The sequence below is a fragment of the Linepithema humile genome, chromosome 5, assembly GCF_040581485.1.
Source record: "Linepithema humile isolate Giens D197 chromosome 5, Lhum_UNIL_v1.0, whole genome shotgun sequence".
NCBI lineage: Eukaryota > Metazoa > Arthropoda > Insecta > Hymenoptera > Formicidae > Linepithema > Linepithema humile.
In genome coordinates this window covers 12,234,629-12,256,486 of record NC_090132.1, presented here as the reverse complement: position 1 = coordinate 12,256,486, position 21,858 = coordinate 12,234,629, and the positions used below count along the sequence as shown (strand labels likewise).

General features: G+C 30.9%; 1 protein-coding gene across 1 annotated transcript in view; it reads left to right on the top strand.

Annotated features, from left to right (window-relative positions):
- The first annotated feature begins 1,406 nt into the window (after positions 1–1,406).
- Positions 1,407–21,858, top strand: part of LOC136999858 (odorant receptor 10-like) — a 233,579-nt gene continuing 213,127 nt past the window's right edge. Inside the window, exons 1-2 of the mRNA XM_067354659.1 lie at positions 1,407–1,725; positions 20,818–21,224. Coding sequence (XP_067210760.1) covers positions 1,432–1,725; positions 20,818–21,224 — 701 coding nt within the window. The 5' untranslated portion in view covers positions 1,407–1,431. The remainder of the gene's footprint in view (positions 1,726–20,817; positions 21,225–21,858) is intronic.

Here is a 21,858-nt window from a genome sequence, read left to right as displayed (position 1 = left end):
GGTGTCTTCAAACTTTTTCGGTTGATCTGAGCGTTGTTTATCATTCACATCATAATCACCACTTTTAAATCGCTGAAACCATTCTTGGCATGTTCTTTCCGATGGAGCACAATTGCCATAAGCTTTGACAAGCAATTTATGAGCTGTAGCTGCAGTTTTTTTCAAACCAAAGTAATGAAGCAGCACATGTCGAAAAAACAACTTATCACGTTCCATGTTTAATCAAAAGAAAAAAATGGCACTGTTTGCTTAAATAAATCTTTTTGCACTGAATTTTATTGATAAATGTCTAACCTCTAAAATGCAGCCAGTTTCAGATGTCAAAGTAAATTACACGTACAACTAACGTCATCTAAATGTGAGCCGCGGAAACTAAATTTACTACCTAATAATAAAGTTGCGACATAATTTAATTTAGATTCTGTAGGATATGTATAAAAGATACAGCTTTTTAATGTTTAATTGTGACACTTATTTTACAAAATAAACATTTTTTAAAAGTGATGTAGTAAGATTAATTCACATTTAATAACATGTGTAGTCTATCCTTACCACATTCAAAATTAAATTTTGGTTCTTCCTCAACCTCTCCGAGAACTAAAACCAGTTCATTTTTGAGATTAACTTTATTAATTTCACGCATATACATGTATATTCTTTATACAGTGTAGTATTAAAGATTATTGATTACTAGACATGGAATTATCTTAATCGGAGATCAATAACAATTTAGACAGCGATTAGAGAAAATACCATCGTAAAACAGTTTATGACTCTACTATGTTTTAAAAATGATAAAATAACCCATTTTTTAATTAACTGTAATTTAGACTTAATATCCTCATATGCTTAATATTCTTATATCTCATACGGATAATACTTATAATAAACTTAAATTTATTCTATATTTTATGGCATATTGAATATTTAATGGAATTCTGAAAGAAAAAGCAAAGCACATCGATTATATTCAAACGTTAATTATATAAAAGAATTATATATTTTTATGTAACTACAATAGTCATTTCGAATTCCTGAAATATTAGTAGTGTTCTTCAGTACATCATCAAAACTAATGTTAACTACATATTAACAGTAATAAAAGTAGCGATATGAAAAATACAATCTTCTATGGGTTTTATTATACATTGCAAATAATAAAATAATTCATTTCTTGATAAGCTATAATTTGCATTAAGTATCTTCATGGAAAACAACGCTAATTGCTTTATTAATCTAAATGTTTTATAACTGCTTTATAAATTCTTATTTATGTATCTATTATTGATAACTTATAATGATCTTTAATTCATCATTTTCTCTAACTTCACTTTAAGATAAGTAGAGCACTTCACGAGAAGTAAAGTATATTAAAAATTTAATACTGTGAGTGTATATTATAGATTATATTCCAGACTAGTACATGCAAAAATGGCACGTTTCCGTATGAAACCACAACAGTTGCTTCGAATTCTTGAGATATTAGGAGTAATTTCTAGTACTTCGCCAAAACCGATCTCTGGAAAATTTTATAACATTGTTCGAAATATTATATGGTGCCTTACTTTTAGCAATTTAATATTTCAATTAATCGGTGAAATGTTGTATATGTATCACTGTCAAGATGATAGTATTATGATATTGAAAACTATATTTGTGGCTGCTTGCGTTTTCGATGCAATTCTAAATCTCATTATATGTCACATTCAGAGAGAGCGACTTCAGGTAAAGTAATTCTCATTACTTTGGTATATAGTAAAGAAGAAGATATACAGGTGCGGAAAAAATTCTGGAACTGTTTAAGAAGGTATTCTCACTTTTGGGCTTCAAAAAATCAATTTTTTTTTCATTTTTGAATGCTTCGAACCATTTAGAATATATTTTTATTTATTCAAAGGCGATTTGAGTTCTCAAATTGGTTTAGAAAGTTGATAATCGCATGCGCGTTACGCAGATACACGATCGACCGTTACACTTATTGTTAGTTCGGGAGGAATATTCTAGAAGCAAACAAAAAGGAATCAGTCTGCTGCTGAAGCGTGTAGCTAACAGTCTGTTTTAATAATAGTCGTCTGTTTACAAGTAGTTTACAAGTATAGTTTGCAAAGATGTGACGACACTTGCTAGAACGTAAAAAAAAAGATAAATAAGTCAAAATCGGTGCAAAAGTTAAGAATTTTGCGGACGCAAGAAATCAAGAGCGCATAAAACGCTTGGAACGCTGGACGTCCGATGAGGCAAGAATTGCAAAATCTATAAGCAGACAAGACAAATCTATAATTATATTATAATCACTTTTTAAGAGGATGCTGAAGTGACGGGCAAACTCCGACGCGAAAGCGCCATCATTTCGATGGTACTAAAAATAAAATGACATTATCGGCGCAGCCTACGGACCTATGCTGCGTAGGTCCATGTGTACGCATTTGTTTGTAGTGGTGACTCACTACACTGACGTGTGGTCTGTGTACGTGTGTCATCGGAAGTTTGTAAACAAACGATGCTTGCTCCTCGACTGAAATTTCGTCGCAAGGCTGCAATATAATGTCCAAAAAAACATAGGCGTATACAAGGTGTCAAATAAATACAAACTAAATATGACAAAATAATAAATGAAAAATATACATATAATACTATATATATCACTGAAGAAAAACGTCATATACTTTTCTTATTTTTATCCTTATGTAGTAAATACTAAATAACTAATTAATCAATTAATTACTATATACATATACATATATATTCAATAAATAGTTATCTTTATTTTGTATTTTATATGATAATGACTGAAATAATAAAAGTATATATCATTTCAGTTATATAAAATACAAAATAAAGATAACTATATTTAATATGTATATGTATGTATTCAATAATTAATTAACTTATTTATTTATTTTGTATTAATTACATAAGAATAAAAATAGGAAAAGCATATAACATATTTTTTCAATTAGATATATAGTATTATACATACATTTTTTAAATAAAATATTTTATCATATCTAACTTATATCTATTAGACACCTTGTATAAGTCTATTTTGTCTCGTATGTACATCATTCAGCCATACGATAGAATTTCAATTGCGAGAAAAAAGGTTAAATGACCTTATAAATTATCTGATAAAATATAAACAGACCACACGTGCAGTAAATTGCTAACTAAAATAAATACGTATTTCTTCAAATCTGCCAGCTGACGTTAGATCGCCTATGACAATATTTCTTAAAATCTGCTAGTTCACGTTTAAATCGCCTTTAGCTCTCTTTTTTCTAAACTGTTAGCTAACGTTAGATCGCCTGTGACAATATTTATTAAAAATTGTCAGCTCACGATAGATCGCCTCTGACAATATTTCTTACAATTTGCCAGTTCACGAATAAATCGCCTTTAGCTCTCTTTCTTCTAAACTGTCAGCTGACGTTAGATCGCCTCTGACTATATTTATTAAAAATTGTTAGTTGACGTTAGATCGCCTCTGGCTTGTCTTATTCTATATTGCCAGTCCACGAGAAAGCCGCCTTTGGCTTGAAGACAAGAATAAGAATTTTCTTCTAATGCCAGTCCACGAGAAAACCGCCTCTGGCTTGTCTTATTCCATATTGCCAGTCCACGAGAAAACCGCCTCTGGCTTGAAGACAAGAATAAGAATTTTCTAATGCCAGTCCACGAGAAAACCGCCTCTGGCTTGTCTTATTCTATATTGCCAGTCGACGAGGAAACCGCCTCTGGCTTGTCTTAATTTTTATTGTAAGATACTTTTATTACGTCATATGCTCTATGTATATATTTAATGTATATTATATGCTCCATATTATCTATATTCATATCAAAATATCTTTCTAAAAAATTGACATCATTTTGTATACTTTTTTTACAATAAATGTATATGATATATGCCATATTTTTTATTTCTAAAGCATGAAATATAAAGATATTTTTATTTTTTTGTGTCTATCATTTGTAAAAAAATCTTGATAAAAGAAACAACATTAATTTTGCGACTTGCAATAATCTGTTTCATTATATGCTTCTTTTAAATACTTACAATTAGCCTTATTTTATGTGATTAACTTGGTATTTAAAATACGTATCAAAATCGAAAATGTATTTCTATTACAGTAGAAAAAAAACATTCTTGTCTTACAACAGAGAGAAATGGCAAAATATAATATTGTCTAAAGTACAGTCCAATAAAAACTGTTAAAATTGAACATTTTATAAAACCACTGTGATTCATGAAAAATCAAAACTATTATTTCAAAAATATAGACATATTTTGACTGTGTGTTTTAAACTGCACTACACATTCAAAATTCACAGAATAAATTTATTTCTGCAAAGTTGTGTATAATGTCAGTGGAAAAGTGATTTATTTGTTATTACATATACATGATATTTTACCATTCCTCTCTGGTGTAAGACTACAATGTTTTTTTTCTACCGAACTAGAAATTAATTTTATATTTTGATGTGTATTTTAGATACCAAAGTAAAGGCATAAAATAAGGCTAATTGTAAGTATTTAAAAGAAATATATCATATATTGAAACAGATTATTGCAAGTCACAAAATTAATGTTTTTTTTATCAAGATTTTTTTACAAATGATACATACAAGAAACTAAAAATACCTTTATATTTCATGCTTTATAAATAAGTTATATGACATATACATTTATTATAAAAATATATACAATATACAAAATGATATTAACTTTTTACATAGATACTTTGATGTGAATATACATAATATAGACACATAATATGGCACATAATATACATAATATATACACATGAAGCACATGAATAAAAGTATTTTGCAGAAATTAGAATATGAATGTATGTAACTAAATAATATAAATGTTTGCAAAAATGTTGCAAAATTTATGTATAATACATACACTTTTTTATCCTTCAGAGTGCCTTCAACCCATTTTTTTCAGCCTGGTAGCACATAACACAAACACACACACACACACACGCACAACTAACACACACATAACTAACCTAAAAGATTCTGTATATGACAGATAGCACTGAGAACTGTATAGCGCCTCTATCCCAAAATTCCGGAACTAATCTACAGCTCTTTTTTACCTTATTCTTCTATATTGCACGCATGCTTTGCATAAATCTGGAAAAGTATGGCATTTTGAAAATAAGTCTCTAAGCTCTATTTTTTTGGTTTTCCATTATTGTTTCATACGCTCTTCTTCGGCACACACTCTTGTTTTGCAGATTGAAGCAGTATAATTTTGATATAAAAGATATAATTTTTTGAGGTGACATTGTTGGTAAATTTTCAAAAATTTTTTTAAATTTTGGTTTAAATTTTACTAACCACCGAAAGATTAGCATGTGTACTTTACTTACACCAAAGGATTTGTAATTCTATCAAAGCAATAAAAAATGCCATACTTTCCAGAAAATTAGAAGTTCGGTCGGTAACAATATGACTTCAGCATCCTCTTAATGGACGAGGAAAGATCTTTGTATGCCGGAATAGCAGATTAGAGGTAAGACACTTAAAAAAATTTTTATTAACATGTAAACTGTTTGTATAATAAAACTATAAACGCGTTTTTCTCGAAACATTTTCCAAAATTATTACCATGATAACTCGTACAATTTTAATCTGATTGACTTATTTTAAGGAGATATTCACAACATTTTCTTGGCTATAAACTATAATCAAATAAAAATTCCAATTTTTCGACTTTTCCGACAAGGAAGAATCTCGGAAAAAAGGTGAAAAAATTGAATTTTTTTAAAACTGGCATTTTTGCAAAAATTAATTTTTTAATGTTTTCTATGTGTTTTTTAATTTTTTAACTTGGTTGTAGTTCAGCCAAAAATTCCCTGATAGCACTGAAAGCTTTTAGTTATGTTACAGTAACATAACAAGGAAACCTTGAAATTGTTTCAGTTATGTTGCAAAAAGTCTCTGCAAGGTTATAACAACGTCAAAATGTCCGCATTGATTACATTTGCAACATTGCAGAAACATGTCAAGAAACCTTCCAAAAATATTTCTGAAATGTTATCCAAAATGTTTCTGAAATATCTCGGAAAGGTTGTTGTAATATCAAAATGTCCGCTTTGATTTCAGTTGCAACATTGCAGAAACCTCTCAGGAATATATGTGATATGAATAAAATTGTCATTATGAACATTGAAACTTTATTTTAAAAAAACGATATAAATATATCTTATTATAATACTTATTATAATATTTAGAATAAACTCTATACTACTCTATACTAACTCTATACTACTTTGTAGTTGCAGATCCTTCCTTATCGGAGGCAATAATAGGGTTCTGATTTTTGCTGAAAATAAGAAAGTGGTTAAAACGAACATTTTACATTACAATATAGTAAAGATAATAATAAAATAATCTAAAAAAATAAAATAAAATAGTTTATTATATTAATATTTACATTTAGCTTAATATTTTTATATGTTGAGAATTAAATTTTGTAAAAAGATTGCCAGAAGCAATAATTTGATGTAATAAATATGTGCTTTAACCAGTTGAGTGGTAATGTATCATATTGCATGTACAAAAAAAAGTGCCAAACGTGGTAATGTATCATATATGTACATTTCTAAATAACTCCACTAATTTTCAACAGATTTGCACAAAACTTGATATTCTGAGGTTTTTTGGGCTGCTGAATTTGAATCTGTTGTCAAAATTGCAAAATTCAAAATGGCGGATCCAATATGGCGACTGTTAATTGTTAAAACAACTAAAATATTGGAGTTAGGTAAAATATGTATAAGACCTTCTTTGTAGAGCTTTTTATGAGCTTTATTTTTTGTTTAACAACTTTTTCTGTACAATGAATACTTTCTGAAATAATTAACAAAAACAGTTTTATTTTTGAACCTTTGAGGGGGGCTGGGGGCGGAGGGGGCATTTGCGCCAAAAATCTATTTGGGAATATTATTTACTAGATAAAATAAGTATTTAGGCTGAATATAAGCCAATTTGGAGGTGATAGCTTTTTGGAAGTCCACCCCCCTTTTTTGATCCACCTCCACTTTTGACTGGAAAGTCGTAGTAAACATTTTCAAAAATCATTGTTCTTGTCTTGAAACGCCCTTTCAAATGATCCTCACTCGACTCATAGTGCCATTTAACATTTTTCACTCCTATTCTGTCCTCCCCCCCCCCCGTCTTCAGGGCGTGGGGGGAGGGGGGGGGATCCACACTCATTCCGAAAAGTTGTTTTTTTGAAAACTTTGAACCCATGTTTCACCGTTTTTCGATATTTTAACTTTTGGCTCTTACCACTTTTGGCATAAATCTTTCGGAAAAGTCTACCACTCAACTGGTTAAATTTCATAAGTGAAAATTTCACTTACATTAGTGCAGATTTATAGTTATTATTATTTTTATACCGTACTTAATTGATACTAAGATACATTGTTAATTATTTTATTAAAAGATTTAGTTATTATTGTCTATTATTTTATTAAAAGATTTAGTTATTATTGAATTTTTAAGCACCTACTTTTTTTCTCCAGCATTCGTCCATGTCTTAATGTCGCTTGCACGAGCCACTTTGAAGCATAGTTTGCAATATCAGAATCTGTACAATTCTCGTACGTTAAACGTACAGCTTCTGTAACATTTATTAAAATTAATATTTTTAATATGATTACTAAATAGGTTTAGATGAAATCAATATATTTGTACGTAAAATTTGCAAACATATTACGTTTAATACATTTCGATAAAAGTAAATCGTTAAAGCTCTTTTTCTTTGCCTTGCCAGCCCAACTGTACTCCAGGACGACTTCATTTGAAATAGTCTTTTTCAAAATGTTAATAATTAATTCGTGACTGTCACGTCCTCCAATTCTGTTAAAGGAAGTTGCCTGTAAAAACACAATTTTTTATTATAATATTGTAATAATATTTCTTTGCAAAAAAATTAATGTAACTTGTACACTAAAAAACTTCAATATTTTCAATGAAATGAATAAATATTTACCATTCGATTGAAAAAATCTTTATTTTCAAGATCACTTTCCATATATTTAAGTTTCTGTTGGAATTTTAAAGGCAATGACACAAATTCTTCGAAAATTGACTTTTCTTTACTTTTCTGGTCACTGCAGTTGTTTTCATTCCTTTCTTCTAGTTTCTCAAGTCTGTCATCAATGGATTTTAATTTTGCATAAATTTGATTTAACTTTCGCAATATTTCTGGTAATATATCTGAAAAAAAGCAAACTAGAATACATTTTCGAACACAATACACAAAGAGATGAGTTTATTTTTTTCGTCGAAAATTGATATAAATTTTTTCAGATTATTCACGTCTACGTCAAAATCATTAATCAAAATAAAAATATACATTTAATTTTAGCAACAAAAAATGCACAAAGTACACGTATTCAATCACTTCTTTAAATTTCTATCAAATATACGTAATTTTTATTAGACTTAACGTACAAAATTATAAATATATTATACTAACTTTTGTCCGAGACCGAAGTAAAGGAAATGCTCTTCTGGCTATCGTGTTCCTTATTTACAAATTCTTCATTTTTTGACGATAAATTATTGTTATTCTTAATTAAGAATTGCGGCACAGGTGGCAATGTCAGAAAATGCAAGTTAGTTGATTGTTTCTCATATTTTCCACTAATATTTTTATTATTGTTCGTATTTTCGACGTCGGATGATGAAGAATAATTATTATTTTGAATCGTTTTGAGACGTCTTTTTTTACGTGAAATTTCTATATCTGATATTTCTAAATCAGAATAATTTTCGCAAGTTTTGACTTTCTCCATTCTGGATTCATATGTGTCTAAAAATTAATACAAATATATAATAATGTTAAAATCATAGTATTAAATAACATTACATTAAAATTGTAGAATAATAAACTTACTTGATTTTCCAAAAATTTGCAGTACACGGAATGTAGACCAGCTGCAGACAGGACTCATTTCTTCGATGATAGCTTTTCGAATTTTTTTATCATTGCAGATTGGCGGCTAATAACACATTGTATCATTGTCATATAGCCAAGATGTAGGAACTAATTAAAGTCCATTCCAACAAGACGATTGTAAATCGTGACATCTTCAATTTTCTATAAATGTCCATGAATACAATAAAAAAATAATAATAAGTAAATAATTCTTTACGGATATCATATATTACTCAATTTTAGTTAATTCTACTTCAACAATTTATTTGTATATACACAATTTGAAAAAACAATTTGGTTTTCTATTAACAAAACATAAATCGATATTTTATGAACGCAAGCTATTTTTATTACGAATTATGTATCTATAATATTACAAATTGTTACGCTACTGTGTGCATATAATATATATTTTATATATAATTCAATAACAATAAAATAATAACAATCCCGACTTGAAAAACAATGCTAAATTTAAAAATATTCTTAAAATATCCGCAAATGTATTTGATATCATTGTTATAAAGAATTATAATCATCATTATGAACAATACTTATATTTCGATTTTAAATGTAAAAAAAATTATCAAATTTTAGATTAAGTACAATTAAATTTTAAAATTAAGACTTTGTGCTTAATATTAATAAAAGTATATCCTATGTGTGTATAATTGGAAAAACGACACTTAAATTATTATTGTATGGCATTTTCCACAATTTAGCTTTAATTTTGTCGCATGATCATACACGCATGCAATCCTCTGTAATTACAACTTGAATGTTGAATACATTTGATTCGCAAGGAAGTAAATATAGATTTTTAAGTTTTAGTTTCTTACCAATAATTAATTTTTTATTATCTTCGGATTTTACAATGTTTAAAATTGAAACTACAGTTCCGTTTCGCAGTGGATCAAATATGAATTAGTTTCAAGAACTTTAAATTCAGATTCAAAATTATGTCCCTCAATGAGAGGTCTAGTTTTGTGTTTCTTTAAACGTATTTTATTACAAAATTGATCCCGATTTGAAATTTTTGAATCAAGTATTTCCATTTCAGCATATCGTTTTACCAATTGCTGAAGTGGTTTATTTGATTTGCGGATTAATGTTTTAATATAAGTCATGTGATTTTCGAAAGAAAATGCACTAAACTCATCTAGAGGTCCGTACTTTCGAACATCTGCGCAAATGTGTAATAAATTGTGGATGTTATGAGAAACATATTTTGGGCCATATATTTTTGTAAAAGTACTGACAAAATATTGTAATAAATTTTCGGCGTAGTCTATATGAGCTGTATTTTTTGACAGAACTGGGCTCGCAAGTATTGTTATCGCAACATGTAAACTTAAAAAATTTTCATATATATCTTTTTTTAAAACATTTTTTAACACAATTGGACCGGTATAAAGAAGAAACTGTCGAAATTTAGTTGCTTTCCAGAGCCTAAAATTGTTTAATGATCTTGGTCTTCGACGATACTCAAACGGCACTGTAAGTTAACTAATGTGTCCGAGATTATTTTTATCATTTGGTGAGATAGTTTATATATAGTTTTGGAATATAGGACCGAATGCGGTCCTATATTCCAAAGTAAAATTAATTTTTCGACTACTCCTAAACACACTAGATACATGTAGTCTAAAGGTACATCGGTCACAGGTTTAAAATTAGGTATGTTTTGGAATATTGTTTCCCCAATTTGATAATTTGTATACTTATTATTTATAAAGTTTTTTAAATAATAAAGTTTATTATTTATAAAGTTTTCGTTGGTTCTTAAAATAGCGCAATTATTATGTACTATGGGGATACATATTCTATCACGAATATACTGCCCTCGAATAGTACACTTACAATTAGAACAACTGTTGTAAGCATTGTGATTTTTTACATTTAAAACGAATGCCTTAGCTGGAGCATCGCATATCGAACCATGTATTTTAATTTTAACTTATTATCCATTATGATTTAATGGATTGTTTGTTAAAAATGTCGCCTCGTCAACAAACTTTTGCAAAAATATATTGTTACTGTCAGGTTTTGCTTCGCCATAATATGCTCCTACAATGTACACCAATTTTGTTTCCGAATCACTACATAATATAGGCCACAAAGAAGCTTTACTAGATTTTGTAATTGGAAGACCATCAATATTTATAAAAACCCTAAGAACTTTTGTTGAGCCTACAAGCTGCACATGTTCGTGTAGCATCTTCTTAAGAGCTTTCTCAAAACCAAAATGATAATACTGCGTTTCTGCAGGAATACATTCGACATTTCTTGGAGTGTTCAGAAAAGTGCGAAGATCTTTTGAAAATGGATGACTTGTATGTTTCCGTAAAACAACTAATAGTTCTGAAAGTCTTATGCGATACTCGACATCTTGCACACCAACGACACAGATTATTCTTGAAATCACTGTAATTTTCAGCATTTGCATTATCCATTTCATTCGCAGATTTATTTACAGAATCGACTTCGTCAGTATTACTTTCTGTTAGTGATTTATTCTCTTCATTTATCATTAACTCAACATTATTAGGTAACTCTATATTACTAAGATTATTTGGCTCTTCATCAATATTGTACAAATTGTCAACATTGTCATCATTTGCAACAATATTTGAATTGCCTACTATCATTTTGATTTTGACGAACATCATCTGCTCTTAAATGCTTGTTACCAGAAGATAGGCGGTGAAAACATCTCGGTATAAAGTGCAATATATTATTTATATCGATCGCCGTATTTTTCTTAATTAGTCGTCGAATATGACGTTTCGAATAAGAAGAAAATATTTTTCTTTTATTATCCATTATAAAATAAATATGTACTTACTAATGGATTAACATAAATGTAATTCAATGTGTAGTGGCCATAGATATATTACATATAGATAGAGCTTTGTGAATCTTACGCGTGCCAAGATAAAATTATCTTTTCCTCCCTCGCGCATGTGCAATCGCGCATTTATCTTCTGTTTATCCATGACAGCCAAGGATATAACCTAATTTTATGTAAAAGTGCTGTATCCGCCGAGATAAATATACGAATGCGCATGCGCGAAGGAGGAAAATCCGTCATTATCTTGCCACGTGTTGCACTATAGCAAAAATGGTACAAAGCTCTATCTATATGTAATATATCTATGGTAGTGGCAAATGACTATATGAAAACGATTATATCTGCAATAATTAATATATACAAGACACATTATAATGCTTGCTTTTAAACAATTTTAAAACAATTTTCTTATACACGAGGAGGGAAATATAATATATTAAATTGTTTAAACATACCTTTTTGTTTGACAACTTATCTTCTTGTTCTTCGTGCACTAAATGTTAAAAAATATTTGCTCCAGTAATATCACTGATAATAACACTGATAATAATCCGGTAGCATGCGATAGCATGTGGATGGGATAAAGCACACCGTGAGCGCGATCGCGTATTTATCGCGATTATCAATTTTTTAATAAATATCGTCGTAGTTAGGATACACAAATAATTGCACTCTGAGAAGCCTCAGAAACCTTTCGAAATCTTTAATTTCGTAATGTTGCAAAATATTACATTGAAGAGACATTTCAATTGTAAAGGTTCCATCCAGTACAATGCAGAAACATTTCAAAAGGTTTCAATAATGAATGTCTCAGAAATATAACAAATGTAATGATATACAATTCAGACACTTGTAATATCTCTGCAACGTAATTGAAACCTTTTGTGCTATCAGGGTTACAAGTGTATAGATTAAGAATCTTTTTGAATTTTTTGTTTCAGATAATTTATGCGCTTTGAATCGTGGCAATAATGAGCCGAAGTTTTTTTGACACGCTCATATGAACACGTCTATAACTTTTACAAAATTTTTTTTTAATGTTTGCAAAAATTTATAAAGAACTTGGAAACATAGAGAAATAAATGTACCAAGTTATTTATAACTTTTATATTTTTCCCCAAAAAAATTTCTGAAAAACGCGTCGAAAACGGTACCGAAAGCGAGAATATCTCTTTAATGTATTTAAAATTATAGATTTTGGAAAAAAATGTTTTAAACAAAAGTTATAGGATATGTTCTATTTAGTTGTGCCATATATGGACATTGGCGATTACCCTGAAAATCAGGTTAAGGTCACTTACATTTTTTTTAAATAGAACCCTTTATTTTTTGTTATAGAATCTTAAAGCCGCTGTCAAGCCAATTTTAAAATGATATATAACATTAGTATTTGATAATAAATTATATAATCTGTGAACTGTCGAAGTTAAGATACCGCCGGTATAACGCAAATCAAATTGTACCACATACAACTTTGTTTGATTGGTGTGTGTGCGCGCGTGCGCGTGCGTGCGTGTTTAAATTAGTTTGTTAAAGTATTATCTGCCAATTGTCAGGCAATAGGCTAGTCGCTAGTAAAAAATTTGAGATTGCGTGTCTACAATATGCTTTAAGTATTTGTTTTGCCTCATAAACTATAGTTATAGTTATAGTTACAATATATCTAAAGCGTATTGTAGAGAAATGCAATCTCAGATTATTATCATGAACTAGATCTGATCTTCAGGGTGATCGCCAAAGTCAAAAAACGACACTGCTAAATAACAGCTAAATAAAACATTATATCCAACTTTTATCTAAAACATTTTTTTTCTAAAATATAGATTTAAAAATATTAAGCCGTTTCGGGACTATTTCCTCACTTTATTTAAGTATAAAATTTTAAAGTTAACTAAAAATTTTAAGATTAAAAAAAATTTTATAAGTAAATAATTTTAAACATACATAAATAATATTTTTATTACTTTGAGGATATTCATATTTATAATTTGATTATATACTCTGATTATATATTCCACAAAAAATAAGGAACACTTTTCAGGCGCTCAAAAAACAATTTTTAAATGACTGAAACTATGCGAAAAATCATAGCACACAAAGAATTAATAAGCATTGTAAAACTTGATGATTGTACTTTCGTGCGTTAAATCGTTTTTTGAAATTTTTTATCTCTACTTTGAGCCAAAAAATGTAGCAAGCGCATAGCAATTAAAATATATTAAATATATACGATGTCCATTGGAATATTCTTTATTTATCACTTCGTTACAATTGCACAATCAATTCTGTCATTTACGTCGTTACTCGAATGTCTACTTCTCGCTGTTATCGATCTTTTTATATTCTTTTATTAGCGAGCGCTCAATCGCGAATCTTGTTTTTCGCGACGTCCCGAAATTAGACGCGCTACAATTCGGCCTGACGTGGTTTGATTCTCAAACCATAATGGTAATTTAGTCAACAAATATAATCTTTATCAGGAGACGCGGTAGTATTTCCGGCCAAGTTAAAAAAATGACACTACTAAGTCTCTTATCCTGCGCGCACAAAGTCGACTTTTTGGAAGTTTGTAGCAACTAAAATATAAGATATAATGATAATATATATAAATATATATAATGATAATTGGGATCGAGAGCCAATGCCGGATGTTCTTTGCAGTTTATTCTTTTTCCAAATTTTCTTTATTAAAGAACAGTATACGTTTCGGCCACTATCGGGCCATCTTCAGTACAATAGCTAAAATTCGACGGATATAATTACAAATACATTCTCTGCAGTGTAAATTAATTCCTTGTAACATACCTGGTATTTTAAAAGAATCCATTTAAAACAGACTGAATCGCATGTTGTGTGTGTTAGATGAACACTACTGTGTAGATAAAAGATACCGGAATTAGAAAAGAAAGAAACTGGTCACGAGAAACACATTAAAAAACAAAAACAAAAAATAAGAATAAAGATAATAAAACAATGAAAAAGCATAAAAAATATCTAAATTGTTAATTACTTGTGTAACGTGTTAGCAATTGATGTCTAGTGAAGTCAGTGACTGACTGCGTGAGATCGAAACGGGTAAAACGTACGGTACAGAAAGAAACTAAACGTTATTGTGGAAGGGGGAATTTAGGAAGGAGAATTAGGACGGTAATGATTTTATGATAGGTAAATAGGCTTCGGACAGAAGGTCCGTGCCGCTCTGTTTATTTATGGCCGATTTTTGGCGTTTAATTTGAATCATCTCTGATGTCAGTCTCTTCCAATAAGAGTTCTCCCTGCCCATTATCTCTACATTTTCCCAATCAAATGCGGTGCAACGATATCACGGAGAGATTGTTGGAATTAATGTTGTTCTTGTGTTCATTAATTCTGGTTTTTAATTGTTTTTTTGTCTGTCCGCGTTTTGTCTGTCTGAGTTGCGCTACGGGAATTCCGCGCACCTGGTGCCAAGGGTTGACAAATTCGACTTTCGCGAGTTGCGCTACGGAAATTTTTCACACCAGGTGCCAAGGGTCGACAAATTTGACTTTCGGGAGTTGCGCTACGGGAATTCCTCGTACCAGGTGCCAAGGGTCAACGAATTCGACTTCCCCAAGTTGCACTACGGAAATTTCGCAAACGAGAGAGAGAGAGAGAGAGAGAGAGAGAGAGAGAGAGAGAGAGAGAGAGAGAGAATATATGAGAAAGTGTGAGAGAATAATTCGACGCAGTGCTGTAGTATTATACGCTGCTCGTATTGATAGCCGCTGCTCCTCTCACCGCTTCATCGCGCGCTCAATGATCGCGTAGCTGTGGGACGTCCTTCTCACCGCGCGCGCTTTACTCCCGCAGATTCACCGATCTTTTTTCGTTAATTACTCAGTACTTATTATGAAAATAAAAAAATGGTAAAGGACTTTTCTACTCGGTTTGACCTCCTCTACCTCCTCTACCTCCTCTACCTCCTCTATATAACGTGTATATGAGGTGGAGCGATTATTGCCAGACACCCTGTATATACAGGGTGTCCCATTTAACTTGAGACAACTAAATATTTCGAAAAATAAGCATTGTACAAAAAAATGTCCCAAATAAACTTTTAATATTATCAAGGGGGACGTCTGCCTGTGTAAAAATTAACCCGCCCCCACCGCCCCTTGGGGGTGGGGAGGGTAGCAACTTTGAAATTTTAAATGGGAAATTCCATTTTTAATTGCAGGTTCGGATTCCTTGGAAAAAAATACGTAAGTTTTGTCCGAGACATTTTTTCGAATCGTGATAGATGGCGCTGTAATCAGTGAAAATTAGTTTTTGCCATTTTCTCTCACCATCGGGGTGCTTTATTTCGGTGAGTCCCCTCGCCTCTCACTATTCAATTACAATAAATGCTCGAAATGATGACCTTCCATTTCGATGCATTTATTAACTCAAGCTTGGAATGCTTGTACACATGTAGAAAGTGTATCTGGCGTTATTTGTGCGCAAGCATATCTAATACGTTCCACCATGTTTTCTCGAGTATTTGGTACTTCTGTATACACTTTTTCTTTAAGGTAACTCCACAAAAAGAAATCTGGTGACGTAAGGTCTGGCGATCTGGCAGGCCAATTTACCGGACTACCTCTACCGATCCAGCAATCATTGTAATTACGATTTAACACTTCTCGTACTATTGCTGAATAATGTGCTGGACAACCATCATGCTGGAACCACATGTTCTGTCGCACTTCGAGAGGTACATCTTCCAACAGAATCGGTAGTTCATCTTGCAATAAGTTACGGTATTTTTCTCCGTTCAATGTACCTTCAATAAATACGGGACCGATTAGTTTGTCACCTATGATTCCGCACCAAACGTTAACGGACCAAGAACGCTGATGCTCAACTTCACGTAACTAGTGTGGGTTTTCCACACTCCAGTAATGCATGTTGTGACGATTAACATTGCCATGGTTCGTGAAAGTTGATTCGTCGGAGAACATTACTCGATAAAAGAATTGTGGGTCTCTTTGTATTTGTGTGAGTGCCCAATTGCAAAACACCACTCGATTATTAAAATCATCGCCATGAAGTTCCTGATGCATTGAGATATGATAGGGATGGAATTTGTGATGCTTCAGGATTCTCGAAACACTAGTACGAGATTATTAAAAATGTAAAATAGCTATGTTGACCCAGAGCCAGGTGTTAGATGCTCAAAAAAATAATAATTAACCAAATTATTAAATCATACGTTTTGGCACATTTATTTCGGCCATCTTCAGTGATAACACAATAGAAAGTAAACAATCGTTACAGAGGAAACATGAAAGAATAAAAACAAATATGCTCCGCAAGGCCAACGCATATCGGTTAAAGAATTTGAACGCTCATTATAATATAAAATAAAATAGTAGTCAATTAATACTGCGACGCAAAGTCGTCGTATAAAAATTGCAGGTTTCGCACATATTTATGTATGTCAACAGGTTTCAAAATTAAAAAGAAAAAGAGATCTTACTTGAAATGTCCAGGTTATAAATAATATAATGTTACAGTAAACGGATAGATTGTCCACACAATGTGTCTTCAACTTCGAACATATATGAGTCAGACTGTCCTAGTATGCGACATGCACAGCAACGCTTAAAAGTCATTCTTCTTTTTTCTTTTTTTCTTTATGCTTTACAAATTGCAAACAATGAAAGAGCAGACAACTGATCGGTCAATCTATGAAAAAGATGAATAAAAGAAATAAAAATAAAAACCATTATAAAAATTTTTTTTTAAATTGTAAAAACAAAGTTAATCCAACACATAAATAGAGAGAAACGTTAGTCATATAAAATAAAAGACAAAAAGAGCAATATTTACCTCTACGCACACAAACAGTTGAATATAAGAGAGTCGAATTGTCAAAATGTTTGATAAAAAAATGTTCTGGTGTCCGATAAGAAATTGAAATCCTTGCAGATGAATTAAAAACTTTTTGATGTGTCAATTCAGATATATGTCAGGTGAATGAAAGATGAAATTAGAGTGAGGAAAAATTTTCAGTAGAAGGAAAAAGAACTATTAAAGGAAAAGGGAGGAGAGGAAGGAATATGAAAGAGGGGAGAAAAGGAGAGGGGTCTGGAGAGAGTCTTAAAAGAGGGAAATTTATGAAGAATGGGTAGGTAAGAGTTAGGCAGGAATTCTGTGTCACTTTGTTTATCAAGGCTATTTTGTTGCTTTTTTATGTGTAACATTTCTGAAATCAATCTCTTGCTATAAAACAATGACCAATAAAAAAATTACGTCTTTTGAATTCATTAAAAGCATTGAAAGAAATCTAGAGAGATGCGACGAAGACTTACAATGTTCCGTTAGAAACGAATCCATCCCGATTATCAACAATTTAGATAAAGTTAACAACAATAATAACTATATTCATAAAATGTTATTCAACTGGCTCTTTCACACAAAAAAGTTTATGAGAGAAAACAAAAATATTTTGTTCACCAGAGCCGATAAAGGCAATTCCACAGTTGCATTAAGCATTGTTGATTATAATAACAAGGTACTCTCTCTACTCTCAGACAATGCTACATATGATATTGTTAAAAAAGACCCTACTAGAAAGATTACTAACGGATTACGTACTCTCTTGTCGGGATGGAAAAAAAGAAGGCTTATTGATGAGTACACATATAAAAAACTCATGATCACCGATGGCATTTTACCTAGAGTTTATGGGTTGCCAAAGATTCATAAATCCAGTTATCCTTTAAGATTGATTGTCTTATCTGTGAACAGCCCCCTTCATTCTCTTGCTGTTTTCTTACATAATATAATAAAAAGCTTGCCGCGTCCAAGTAGCCATATTATTAATATAGTTTTAATCTTGTGAATAAATTAAAAGATGTTTATTGTTTCATTGTTTGCAATTTGTAAAGCATAAAGAAAAAAAGAAAAAAGAAGAATGACTTTTAAGCGTTGCTGTGCATGTCGCATACTAGGACAGTCTGACTCATATATGTTCGAAGTTGAAGACACATTGTGTGGACAATCTATCCGTTTACTGTAACATTATATTATTTATAACCTGGACATTTCAAGTAAGATCTCTTTTTCTTTTTAATTTTGAAACCTGTTGACATACATAAATATGTGCGAAACCTGCAATTTTTATACGACGACTTTGCGTCGCAGTATTAATTGACTACTATTTTATTTTATATTATAATGAGCGTTCAAATTCTTTAACCGATATGCGTTGGCCTTGCGGAGCATATTTGTTTTTATTCTTTCATGTTTCCTCTGTAACGATTGTTTACTTTCTATTGTGTTATCACTGAAGATGGCCGAAATAAATGTGCCAAAACGTATGATTTAATAATTTGGTTAATTATTATTTTTTTGAGCATCTAACACCTGGCTCTGGGTCAACATAGCTATTTTACATTTTTAATAATCTCGTACTAGTGTTTCGAGAATCCTGAAGCATCACAAATTCCATCCCTATCATATCTCAATGCATCAGGAACTTCATGGCGATGATTTTAATAATCGAGTGGTGTTTTGCAATTGGGCACTCACACAAATACAAAGAGACCCACAATTCTTTTATCGAGTAATGTTCTCCGACGAATCAACTTTCACGAACCATGGCAATGTTAATCGTCACAACATGCATTACTGGAGTGTGGAAAACCCACACTAGTTACGTGAAGTTGAGCATCAGCGTTCTTGGTCCGTTAACGTTTGGTGCGGAATCATAGGTGACAAACTAATCGGTCCCGTATTTATTGAAGGTACATTGAACGGAGAAAAATACCGTAACTTATTGCAAGATGAACTACCGATTCTGTTGGAAGATGTACCTCTCGAAGTGCGACAGAACATGTGGTTCCAGCATGATGGTTGTCCAGCACATTATTCAGCAATAGTACGAGAAGTGTTAAATCGTAATTACAATGATTGCTGGATCGGTAGAGGTGGTCCGGTAAATTGGCCTGCCAGATCGCCAGACCTTACGTCACCAGATTTCTTTTTGTGGAGTTACCTTAAAGAAAAAGTGTATACAGAAGTACCAAATACTCGAGAAAACATGGTGGAACGTATTAGATATGCTTGCGCACAAATAACGCCAGATACACTTTCTACATGTGTACAAGCATTCCAAGCTTGAGTTAATAAATGCATCGAAATGGAAGGTCATCATTTCGAGCATTTATTGTAATTGAATAGTGAGAGGCGAGGGGACTCACCGAAATAAAGCACCCCGATGGTGAGAGAAAATGGCAAAAACTAATTTTCACTGATTACAGCGCCATCTATCACGATTCGAAAAAATGTCTCGGACAAAACTTACGTATTTTTTTCCAAGGAATCCGAACCTGCAATTAAAAATGGAATTTCCCATTTAAAATTTCAAAGTTGCTACCCTCCCCACCCCCAAGGGGCGGTGGGGGCGGGTTAATTTTTACACAGGCAGACGTCCCTCTTGATAATATTAAAAGTTTATTTGGGACATTTTTTTGTACAATGCTTATTTTTCGAAATATTTAGTTGTCTCAAGTTAAATGGGACACCCTGTATATATATATATATAAATTTCAATAAATTGTATGAATTCAAAGGATTAAATAAGAAGCTAAACAGCCGTTGCTCGATGGTCGTGTTAGTGTATTCAAAGACAAATAGTAAAAACAACGTTTGGATCTGTTATCAGGTCTTCTTCAAGTTTATAATAAATGAAATATTACATTACAAATTAAAACGTTTTTACGGACGAATTAAATGAAAGGTTGTTTAATATTTTATTATTCCTTTGAATTTATTTCATTATTTCAGCCTTAATATATTTTAATTTAAATTGTATAAAGCTTATCATGTTTAATTAAAATATTTAATTTGATATTAAGAAAATTTTATATTTATTTTATATATTTAGTATATATTTTAAAAGAATAAATTATAGAATATAGCTGTAAATATTTATAATACAAAATTTGTGTAATTTGTGTAATAATATTTTTATGTGTAATAACATTTTTATTTATAGTATCTTCTAGAAAATATCGAAAACTACCTGAAAACGGCCGATAAGAACGATATGAATATTCTGCAGAAACATGTGGATCATTATACATTAATTTTATTGGTGAACACTATATTGTTGTCTTGTGCTGGCCTCATTATTTGTTTTCGTCCTTTGATTACAAAAGAACGTTTTCCCGTTGATGTATGGTACCCATCTTTTATGGATACAGCATTGAGAAGATATATAATTTATGTATCACAAGTTTTTAGTGGTATAGAATGTGTCCTATGTTTCAATACTGACATCTTAATCGCTATATTTCTCTGTTATTCGACGGCTAGATTAGAAGTTCTACAACGCAATTTACAAAGTACAAAAACGAAGGATTACATACATGTATGTATTGAGGAACACCAAAATATTATTAAGTAAGTACTTTATATTAATAATTTATATAATAGAATATTTTCTCTTTGTTTGAACGTTTATATTTTGGATAAACTTCTGAAAACTACTAACGCTCTGATAATAATAATGTATTAATTAATAATATTAAGTACAGTTCAGTTTGAACGTAAACAGTAATTGATCAATATATCTTCAATTAATAATATTTGAAGATTTGAACAGTTTAGATAGTAAAGAAGTTTCAAGTAGAAATATTGGTTTGAGATTATATCATCGCAATTATTATGTAGATGCATTCTATGCAAACCAATGATTTCTCCAGTTCTTCTATGGTTTTTGAACTTTATATTTAGACTTTATATTTGGACTTACTTAATAAGTACTCGGTGCGTTTAACCTCCGCTTTTGCATCGGATGTGTCTCAAAGCTGCTCATTGTCAGTATATCATTCTTAGACTTTGTAATTTTATAATAAAAATAGCTTTTTTTAATCAAAACAACTCAATTCATAAACTTTAACTTAAATTAACTGATTGTGAATGATTTATTTAAGACGCCTTAATTTGAATGTTACCATTTCTTGTCTGTAGTTTCGGGCTGTTGGAGAGAACGACGTACACAAACCAAGAATTGTGTCTATGTTCGCTTCGCGTT